Raw genomic sequence first — 12,035 nt, 5'->3', positions numbered from 1 at the left:
CATTTAAATATATTATTGTATAGATAAAGTATGTACTATGTTCATGTGTCTGGCTTAATGTGTTACACCATATTATACTCTATGTTTCTGGTTTGATGTGTTACAATATATTATACTCCGTGTGTCTGGTTTGATGTGTTACACTATTTAAGTGAAAATGTATTTCAGGACGGCTGGTATTGGTATTAACACTTTCACTAATAAAGCAGAGAACAACGTTTCACTTTCCAAGTTAATCTTCAATTTAACAACAACAACAAAAAGAAGTCGTTGTATTTGTAAGTCACATTTACGGGTATCACTTTCTATTAATTATTGACTTTCGTTTTTGAAATGAGAAGATAAAAACTGGGCGCAGCGCCACCACCCGGTGACCTTGAAGTTGGACTAAATGCCAGGAAAAGTTGTATCAAGGATTAACCATTCCTTATCCAATGGTTCAGGTGTTATTTCACACCTTTTCATAGCCCACCTGCTGAGTGTTCTACTAGTTAGTGTTGGAGTCGTATCCGAAGGAGAAGGTTAGTGTGTAAATATCATATCTTTGGAGATTACATATAAACATTTTATCTTGGTAATTGAAATATATGATGATAGTTAAACCAGATATTTTATAGTAAATTTACAGTTTAATATTACTACTTAACGATTTTTGTAATTCCATTACTTTCATTTGATACCTTTTATGGCCTCTAGTTGACTTTCATTAAGGTTAACTTCAGTTAATAGAACCATCGTTTAAGAGACTTCAGTTATATGCCTTCAATTCCAGACAGGTCGTGTTTTCTTAAGTCGTTGGTAGGATATCTCGAAAAATAATTTTTTTTTTTTCGTGCCTCATCTAATTACATGTGCAATAAATCGAAAATATTAAAATATCCGTCAGTAGTAAGTCTTCGGATTTACAAAGCTAAAATCAGGGGTTCAATTCTCCTCGGTGGACACAGCAGATAGCTCGATGTGGCTTTACTACAAGAAAAGCACACAAACACATTGAAACCTCCAGATCTGATTGTAAGTGTTGCTTGTATTTTCTTCACGTCGTGTTTATATTTCTCTCAGTTAATAAGATCTTTTTAACCAGTTGCTCACTCGTATAACATAAATATCGGAATTTGGATTTTCAGAACTCATGTAAAAAGCCAAGATCTGAAAAATGTGTGAAACAGATGTCCAAATTGAGTAAAACTCAACATTTGTTTTAGTACTAAACCAATAAACACCAGGAAATAACACACTTCTTAGTACAAAACCAACCAATACCAGGAAATAACACACTTCTTAGTACAAATCCAACCAATACCAGGATAACACATACTTATGTGCTGTTTGTCTGTTGTTTCTTCTCCACTGTTTCTTTCTTCTCTTCGAAATACTTTTCAATCGGTCATTATCCTTTTATTTCTTGGCAGATTGACTTGAAACTTAGCACTGTTATACACTTAATCAACATAAGTTTGATGGGTTAAGAAATAACAGTAGAGTTGAATGTTTTAGTTTTGGTACAAAAACTACTTAATACCATTCAAGCTGTTTATACTAACTTTTCTTGTATTTAATAATCTTTTTACGTTCTACGGTGAATATAGCTGTAGTAATATCTCTTCCACCTCAGCTTTTGTGGTCTGATAGTTGTCGTTCAGTTTGTGTGATCTGATAATAGTTGTTCAACATATGTGCTCTAATAATTTTTGCTCATATTTTGTGCTTTTATACTTTTTGCTCACCTTGTGTGTTCTGATAATTCTAGCTCAGATTGTGCGGTCTGAGAAAAAGCTCAATAGATCTCTTTAAAACATCTTACATGTTGCTAAGCTATAAGCAATAAATGCACTTTTTGAAAAGACGAAACGAAACATTATATGTTAAATCAGCAGTGTGTCGCATGTTCTAAACAAAATAATTACACAAGATATGTTTGTGTTTGTAAATAAAGGGTCTTATTTCTGAGCCATTGCATAAATCATCTCATAATTACAATTTACAGAGGTTTTGTTTATATGTTTAACTGGGGTATACATTTATTCCTACCAGGCCTTTTTTATGTTAAAGAAATTAGTTTTATTAGATAAATCATAAGGAGTACAATTTTAAAGTGTTTTTTGATTACGATATTTTCAACTTCTACAGATAATCGTTGTTACCTAACAAATGGCGGTTCCTCTGAAACATTCATCGTAAATGAAGCTCTGCCTGTTGGTAAGGACAGTAACTTGATATAAAACTGCAGTTGTTTTAGGGTTAGCAGATAATTCGTTTGTTTGTTTGAATTTCGCACAAAGCTACACGAGGGCTATCTGCACTAGCCGTCCTTAATTTAGCAGTGTAAGACTAAAGGGAAGAGAGCTAGTCATCATCACCCACCGCCAACTCTTGGGCTACTCTTTCACTAACGAATAGTGGGATTGACCGTACCATTATAACGCCCCCACGGCTGAAAGGGCGAGCATGTTTAATGTGACAGGGATTCGAACCCATGACCCTCAGGTTACAAATCAACTGCCTTAACCACCTGGCCATGCCGGGCCCAATTCGTTTTTAAGTGTAATCACTTATTTATTTATTAGTCGTGACCCACAAAACATTTGGAGTATTTTTTACGTTCCTTCACTTCAATTTTCTTTATTTTACCATTTTTGCGCGTGTCATTTAAATTGCGCTTTCTTGCAGACATGATGTGTTAGATCAGTAAATATTGGTCTGCTTGAGGAAAAACATTATTCGGTCAGACAAACAAACTCATAGATATGACTTTATTTAATAAAACTACAGTACGAAACTTTATGTAAGAAAACTAGCTTTGAAGTAAACGTTAAAGTAATGATATTTATAATGTACAAAGTATGAAACAGTTATGAACATTCAGTGTATGACACGGTTTTACGAACTGAAACTAACAAACTTATAGAAACGAAGAATAAAACCTGTAGTAAAGGAAAACCTAGCTGAAAGGTGTTTATAGCAGTCTAAGAAATGAACTGAAGCTAAATTATTGCAAAGTAAATGTACAGTTGTAATAAAGGCAAACTTAGCTGATTATGCAGAAACGTTTGAATGCCTGTCCTCAAACGGATTAATATATGGTTTTGAACGAATTTCGCACGTGTCTTTTAGATCTAAATAAGTCTAAAAGCCCAAAGCAACTGTAAGAAACGTACATGTGAGTTAAGTGTTTGTATGTATAAAATACTTTTCAAATAAAAGAAACTAAAGATGAAATCGAAGGCAATAGTCACGTGATGACAATGGCATTGTATTATCGTATATTATAATCGTTGCATCAAAAATATTTCACTAATTAAGAAGGAGGCACGGTGATTACGATTGGAAAAAACAATATGAATTCCTCGGCCAAATGCTATATAATAATATGATATTTGTAATGTTTGATCGAGAAATTTGAGAGAAAACGATTGGGCAGACAAATGCAAGGGTATTATTATTTATAGAGATTCACTCAAATTCTCTTCCTAACGCGCCCAGCATGGCCAAGTGTGTTAAGGCGTTCCACTCGTAATCCTAGGGTCGCGGGTTCGAAACCCGCTCACACCAAACATGCTCGCCCTTTCAGCTGTGGGGGCGTTATATTATGACGGTCAATCCCACTATTCGTTGGTAAAAGAGTAACCCAAGAGTTGGCGGTAGGTGGTGATGACTAGCTGCCTTCCCTCTAGTCTTACACTGCTAAATTAGAGACGGCTAGTGCAGATAGCCCTGGTGTAGCTTTGCGCGAAATTCAAAAAACAAACGAACAAACTTTTCCTGACTGACTTGATGACAATTGCTCTGTTTCACACAGTTAAAGGGTAGAAATAAGAATGGTAAACATAATGTACAAGTGGTAAATAAGAAACGTTTTGCGTGCTGCCACTAAGCCTAAGACCAACCAGTGAAAGCAAACATTTACTCTGAAGAGATATGAAGTAGCGGCTGTTTTACAAATAATGCATTCTGAGTCACCATGTGGGTAGGGCTAAAGCAATTTATTCTATGTTAATATAAAATTAGTTTTTAAATAGGAATTCTATTTCTATAATGTCGTTAGGTTTAAGCTCCCTAATGTATGCCTGTGTATAGTTAATATATTGGTAAATATTGTATACATAATTGAATTGTACTGTATTGTTGTTATAAAACAAATAATTTCACATGTATTTACAACAGATATTTACGAATTTATAAAATTATAAATATTTACATTATTATAATTTTTGGCAATAATTTACTTTCAATTGTAATATTTAAACTGTTGCCCTTTATTGAGCGATTTAACTTTATGCGTTCGATAAACATCAGAAATTGTAAATTCATGTTCATTTTGACTTAGGCCTAGCACACCCTGAAGGTTAGAGAACTTGATTCGCAAATTGTGGGTTGGAAGATCGAAATCCTAAGCCAAATTATTAAAGAGTAGCACAAGAGTTAACAGTGGGTTGCGTTAACTAGCTGCCTTCCTTTTAGTCTGTTACATTACATTTAGGACGACTTAGCACACATAGTCTTTGAGTAGTTTTGTGCGAAAATAAAATCAAACTAACCAAACAGACTTTGACCTAAATATTTATATGGCGAGTTTTATCATGAATGTGGATAGATCAAAGAGAATGGAATGAGTAAGCTAAAGTAAAACATATTTCCATGCTAAAGGGTGGTTAAAATATCAGTGTGGATGTTTCTGGAGTTAAACCAAGTAAAACACAAACATAAGTAATTACGAAGAATATATTCCACTCGTTTTCAGAAATGACATTTGAATGTGTCATTATATTACGTGTTCATTTGACTCTTTCGGCTACCGCGTTCATGGTAACGATATTATTAAACATGATAACACGTAACATTTCCTCATAAATCAACCGAACCTCTGTCACTGTGGCATTCTTCAGTTGAAGAATGGTTGCTGAGTCGTGACAATAATGTTAAACATTACAACACAAAGTTTCAGACGATTTCTGGATGTTGCGTGATGAGGTACTAATACCATTGTTAAGATGTTGAAGGCGATGGGGTAACACTAATGTTGACCTCCAGACCCATTTATATTAATAAAAGGAACCCATAGACCCACTAACATAAAAAAATCCTATACACGCTTCCGCTAACAAAATAAACCGCTAGATGTACTTCCACTAACAAAAGGAACTCCTAGAACCATTTCCACTAACAAAAATAATACACTTCTCGTCTATTCTTATTAAGTTCTTGTTTCTGTCTTATAAGTGTTTAATGCATCCATACTGATTTTATAGCACAAGACTATAAGGGTTCCCATCAACTTCTAATCTACCAAGTTAATATGCAATAAACCAACCAATACTAATACACATCATTTTGTAATATTCTACAGACTCCGTACTTGGTAGATTAGAAGTTGATGGGAACCCTAATAAAGATGGCGACATAGTGCTGTCTCTGAAAGGGGATAATCATCCCATTTCTATAGAACCTTATTCTACGAATCTCATTCTCAAAAAACCACTGGACAAAGAAGGATTGGAAGGAATTCAAAGCGTTATGGTGGACATAAGCTGCTCCAAAAAGAAGACGTCTGATCCGGTAAGACACTTGGTAACTAACTATATTCACACAAATATGTTTGTTTCACATGATTCGTCACTTGAAAAAAAAATTCTCTCATCGTACAGCCCAACTAACGAGTTCTAGTGGTGAAGAAAAGGCCTCTTGGGCAGTGATTTGTAGAAGATAAAAGACAGATCCGAAATCCTGCTTTTACACATCTCTGATTTTAATTTGAAATGGATAAAATAAGAGTAAAGTGAAATAAAGCAAAAACCTACAGTTTCAGGTTTTGAAAATAAAATTTAGGTCTATTTGGAACCTACAGACACACTTCAGAAATATTAAACAAACGTTCATTACTACAATACTGCTTTGATAGCCAGGATAGTTGCTATTAGTGATTGACAATAGCTTATATAGTAGGATTGCTTTGAAAGCCAATTTTGGTGCTTGATAAATGTTTTAAACAATACAATAATTAAAACTTCATTACTAATATTCTACAATGTCATGAAATGTGTTGTATAGAACATGTTTTATCTTTTTTTCAGAGTATTATTATCCCAGTTCGTATTATAGTGACGGATGCCAACGATAATGCCCCCAGATTTATAGGAACTCCCTACACTGTTGACATCAGTGAGGTAGGTATTTCAACATATCTTATAGTTACTGTCAATGTTAGAACAGGTGTATGGTTAGAACAGGTGTATGTGTGTGTTTTCTTATAGCGAAGCCACATCGGGCTATCTGCTGAGTCCACCTAGGGGAATCGAGTCCCTTATTTTAGCGTTGTAAATCCGTAGACTTACCTGTGTACCAGCAGGGGACGTTAGAACAGTTGAATTCCCTACACTCGTAACATAAGTAAGATAGGTGTTTCAACGAAGGTTGCTCTTTACTATCATTTCCTCAAGAGATTTCCTTAAATATACTAAGTTTTCTTTTGTATTCCAAAGAAGTCATAAACGATCCAGTTACTCTTTTAGTAAGTGGTAAATAATCCATTAGCCACATCTTAACCATTTTAGATCACTTAATTATGAGACATTGTGTTGCAGTTAGTGTCTGGCTTGTAATTACTTAGTTGAATCTGATTAGAAAATAATCCATTTGCGAGTAAAAATGAAATTTCTAATGAATTACTGAAATTTAACACTTTCAGTGCACATCATGGTTTCTAGGAAAGGAATGACGTCACCTGATTTTACGTGTTTAATTTTTAAGTTCCACTGCACCATTCTAAGATGTAGCAACTTTCAGTTTATATATTGTTTCACAATGTTAGGAAAGGTTCCTGTGTATCCTTTCTATTTAATAATGCAATGACATCACTTCGAAAACAAGCGACCTTTAATGTATGATATATTTAACAATGTCTGGGACGTTTCCTACTTTTGTTCCTATGTAATAACTTCATATGTTCACATTGAAAATAAACAGCTTTCAATGTCAGTGTTCTGCAAAAGTCATAGTATGTTTGGATCTCTAGTATACTTCATGATTTAAAGAACATTTGTCGACTTAATAGAAGGATTACCTACTGAATGGGTTCCGTAATAATTAGAGAATTATATGTAATCATTGGCCTACCGCCTCCAGAAGTGTACCTAATTATCACTTCCAACAATATACATGGTCATCAGAGGTTGGTCTACCACTTCCAAAAGTATACATAGTCATCAGAGATTGGTCTATCAATTACAAAAATATACATAGTCATCAGAGGTTGGTCTATCAATTCCAAAAATATACATAATCATCAGAGATTGGTCTACCACTTCCATAAATGTATGTAATTATAAAAGTTTGGCCTATAACTTCCATAAATGTGTGTAATATCATAGATTAACATACAAACTCCAAAAATGTATGTAATTATCACAGGTTGGTCTATCATTTCCAGAAATATATGTAATTATCTTAGGTTGGTCTACCACTTCCAAAAATGTATATAGTCATAATAGGTTGGTCTACCAATTCCAAAAATATACCTAGTCATCAGAGGTTGGTCTACCACTTTCAAAAATATATATAGTCATTAGAGGTTAGTTTACCACTTCAAAAATATACATAGTCATTAGAGGTTAATCTACCACTGCTAAAAATATACATAGTCATCAAAAGTTGGTTTACCACTTCTAAAAATATACATAATCATCAGAGGTTGGTCTACCAATTCCAAAAATATACATAATCATCAAAGATTGGTCTACTACTTCCAGAAATATACATAGTCATCAAAGGTTGGTCTATCAATTACAAAAATATACATAGTCATCAGGCGTTGATCTACCAATTCCAAAAATATACAGTCATCAGAGGTTGGTCTACCACTTCCAAAATTATACAGTCATCAGAGGTTAATCTGCCACTGCTAAAAATATACATAGTCATCATAGGTTGGTCTACCACTTCTAGAAATATACATAGTTGTCAGAAGTTGGTCTACCAATTACAAAAATATACATAATCATCAGAGATTGGTCTACAACTTTCAGAAATATACATAGTCATCAAAGGTTGGTCTACTAATTACAAAAATATACATAGTCATCAGAGGTTGGTCTGCCTCTTTCAACGATATACATAGTTATCAGAGCTTAGTCTACCAATTCCAAAAGTATACATAATCATCAGAGATTGGTCTACCACTTCCATAAATATATGTAATTATGAAAGTTTGGCCTCCCACTTCCGTAAATATGTGTAATATCATAGACTGACCTACAAATTCCTGAAATGTATATAATTATCTTAGGTTGGTCTACCACTTCCAAGAATATACATAGTCATCAGAGGTTGGTCTACTGCTTCAAAAAATATACATAGTGATTAGAGGTTGGTCTACCACTTCAAAAATATACATAGTCATCAGAGATTAGTCTACCACTTCAAAAATATACATAGTCATCAGAGCTTGGTCTATCAATTCCAAAAATATACATAGTCATCAAAGGTTGATCTACCACTTCCATAAATGTATGTAATTATCAAAGTTTGGTCTACCACTTCCAAAAAATATGTGTGATATCTTAGGTTGGTCTACCATTTCCACAAATATATGTGATATTTAAAGCAGGTGTTTTTAGTTTTCAAACTAGACGGTGAAAGTTAGAGGGCAAATTTAACTTCAAATTTATATGTCTTAAAGTTGTTTAACTACTAAATACTGTTTCATGACCTTGTGTCTGATAGGCTACTGTTGTTGGAACAGTGGTAATGCAGTCTATTAAAGCTGTTGATGATGACCAAGCAGGTCCTTTCAGTACTGTGGAATACTTTATTGAAGATGGTCCTCATTCGGTGAGTAATCCTACTTTAATTTGTAGTGAAATGTTGTAGAGTGTTGAAGTTTTTGTGATGATCGAGAAGGTTTACTTTGAGTGGTCAACAGTTTTTTTACTGATTAAATATATTGTAAAACAAACAGTTTCTTTACTAATAAATTATATTGTTAGACTAAACACAATTCCAGTAATAAAAAAGTGGATAATGTTTGTTTCTTTACTGATAACTTATATCTTTAAAACAAATACAACTTCAGTAATAAAGAACTAGATAACGTTTTTCTTCACTGATAACTATGAATGTTAAATCAAACACAACTTCAGTACAACGAGGTGGGCAGTATATCTTCTTTTACTGATAACTTATACAGAGAGATGAGTTTATTATATTAATACGAGTTTTAATATTTAATTCGACAAGTCACGTGACAACCATAACCGTTTTTTAAGCCGGAGTAGAAAGGCGTGAGTCAGAATTATGTTTGGACATTGCTTGGCGTTACGTAAGAATCAGGATGTCACTAGAAATCGATCGCTTTTGGGAATGGCATGCAACAGCCCTTTTGGACATAACATTTACTATACTCGACTTATAATCATGAATTTTGATTGGTTATCTAGAATTACTGAAACGGGAAAAGCGTTTGTACTTAAAGGTATTGGAAAATAAATGATTGTTGTCCAACACAGAGCACCAAGATTACTCGGAGAAAGAATTACAAGTCTTTTCTCACTCGTGGTAAGCAAAGTGTAAGGTATCGTAACAGGTGGAATTCATGAACACAGAAGTCAATGGCAAAAGCCGTCCATGTATTACAGGTAATAGGTACCAACATAGCCAAGAAGATCTCTCACCTGGAAAAGGGATGCAAGTCGCTTCCATGACATTACTGTTTAACCGTCGCGTATCAAAAGAAGATAATAATGGCGCCCGTCTCATAATCTGAGGGTCGCGGGTTCCTCGTCGCACTAAACATGCTCGCCCATTCAGCCGTGGGGACGTTAGATGTTACGGTAATTCCTACCATTCGTTGGTAAAAGAGTAGTTCAAGAGTTGGCGGTGGGTGGTGATGACTAGTTGCCTTTCCTCTAGTCTTACACTGCTAAATTAGGGAAAGCTAGCGCAGATAACCCTCATGTAGCATTGCACACAATTCAAAAACAAAAAACAAACCAAAAGCAGGTGGACATCGAAGCGAGCACGTGTTCCATATGAAAATATATTGGTAAAGTTGTCGAATGCAGCATCTATGCATTTCCATGGGATCGTACTGTTTAAGTGGGCGCTGGGACACCATAATCCTAGTTAACTAGATGGATAATGGAAAGCCTAAAGAACGTATTGGTGTGCTTTCCGTATAACGGCCTCATGATGGAACTTTTACAGTAAACACTACATTGCAAGGTTATTTTTAAGAGGTACGGTCGTCAGATGGAGCACAAAGGTATATGGCGACATGGACTGTAACGACGTGTTGAGGTCTAAGATACTTTTGACATAATGCTTTCGACCATCTCTATAATGTTTTTAGATATATAAGTAGATAATGCTTGACCATTGAAACTTGTCATAATATAAAATAGCTGGATAGTTTAAGTTATAATAATTAACTAGTTTTCACGTTGTAGAAGTAACTACTGTTTAACAATGTTAACATGTTAATATTTTCAAACATTTTTGTGAATCTAATTATGTTTCAATAAAGTTATTTTTTTTAAAAGAAATATCCTAAATAAGAAATAACTTTTATCACTAAACAGGGAAAGGTTGATCTTTTGCTGTTAGATAATCCGCGAAGATCTAACCCCAAATGTTAGTGTTGTAATATCTAAAGCATCCCACAGAGTGACCGAAGGACAAGGAATAAGGATAAATTATCTTGTAATTAAGAAGTTTAGGACGATAGCCGAAGAAAGTCGAAACGTTGTTCGCTTCTTTAGATAGTGCTTTCTCTATCCATATCAGCCGTTTTCAAACATATAATTTTCTCTACAAGTGGGTTTTCTCGTCATCACGGATTACTTTATTAGATCTTGGAAAATATTGATTTGATCTTCAAAGAATCGATACGTCTATGACACGTTACTGTACTGGAACTGAGGAAGTAACTAAATATAGTATCACTAGCACTGAGGAAGTTCGTTACTAAATATAGCATCACTAGCTTTGAGGAACTCAGTTACTAAATACAGCATCAGTAGCACTGAGGAAGTAAGTTGCTAAATATAGCATCAGTAGCACATGGTTATCGGATGTTATATACGTGACAACGAGTATATAAAAGTAACAGGCAAACTCCATTTCTCGGTCAAACAAAAGTAGTGTAAGATTAAAGATGCGTGAGCGAATGTAATATAATGTAATGTAATCTGCCTCTACTACGATATTCCTAGCATAGCCAAAAAATCGTAAATTACTACGTTAGTATCTGGAACTAGTAGAAGGTATTTTTGTATAAACTTCCTTGTAATCTGATTGACTCATGAATACCAAAAGTTGTGCTTCCCTCACTGAAAAATTGACCAAAAGACAAAAAATTCAAAACTGTCTATATCTTTAATTGTGACCATTTGAAAAAGTATCTTTGTAACAAATTCCGTGTAAATCAATCGGAATACGGGCAAGTAATGGATCAAGAACCCCAGTGAGGGTCGCGGGTTCGAATCCCAGTCGCAGTAGACATGATCCCCTAAAGACAACCTATATTTTGTGCAAAGCTCCACGAGGGCTATGAGCGCTGGCCGTCCCTAATTTAGCAGTGTAATAGTAGAGGGAAGGCAGCTAGTCAACACCACTCACCGTTAACTCTTGGGTTACAGTTTCATCAGCGAAGAGTAAGATTGATCCAGAACATCATAACGCTCCCACAGCTGTAAGGACGGACATGTTCGGCAACGGAGATTTGAACCCACTATCTTCTCATTGCCACTCAACTGCCTTAAACACTACGCTAACGCCCCAGGAACAAGAACAGCTTACCGCATTTTCATCTTTTTATGAATAACAGTAATTGTTTTTCGTTTTGCCTTCAGTCTCGGGTTATTAAAATTCCCATTAGTCTATCAGCATTCAATGAAAGGTTATTAGAATTCCTGTTGGTCTAACAGCCTTCAATCAAAGGTTATTATAATTACTTTTGATCTATTAGCCTTTAGTAAAGGGTTGTTAGAATTCCCGTTACTCTATCAGCCTTCAATGAAAGGTTATTACAATTACTATTAGTC

At 34.6% G+C, this 12,035-nt stretch overlaps 1 protein-coding gene across 1 annotated transcript in view; it reads left to right on the top strand.

Moving 5' to 3' along the window:
* The first annotated feature begins 391 nt into the window (after nucleotides 1–391).
* LOC143251695 (protocadherin-15-like) overlaps nucleotides 392–12,035 on the top strand; it is a 38,541-nt gene continuing 26,897 nt past the window's right edge. Inside the window, exons 1-5 of the mRNA XM_076502944.1 lie at nucleotides 392–521; nucleotides 2,131–2,199; nucleotides 5,348–5,556; nucleotides 6,072–6,164; nucleotides 8,719–8,826. Of these exons, the coding sequence (XP_076359059.1) occupies nucleotides 392–521; nucleotides 2,131–2,199; nucleotides 5,348–5,556; nucleotides 6,072–6,164; nucleotides 8,719–8,826 (609 nt within the window). The remainder of the gene's footprint in view (nucleotides 522–2,130; nucleotides 2,200–5,347; nucleotides 5,557–6,071; nucleotides 6,165–8,718; nucleotides 8,827–12,035) is intronic.

Source organism: Tachypleus tridentatus, chromosome 6 (assembly GCF_004210375.1).
Source record: "Tachypleus tridentatus isolate NWPU-2018 chromosome 6, ASM421037v1, whole genome shotgun sequence".
Taxonomy (NCBI): Eukaryota; Metazoa; Arthropoda; class Merostomata; order Xiphosura; family Limulidae; genus Tachypleus; species Tachypleus tridentatus.
Note: the sequence above shows the minus strand (reverse complement) of the source record. Positions and strands in the feature narration are given on the sequence as shown.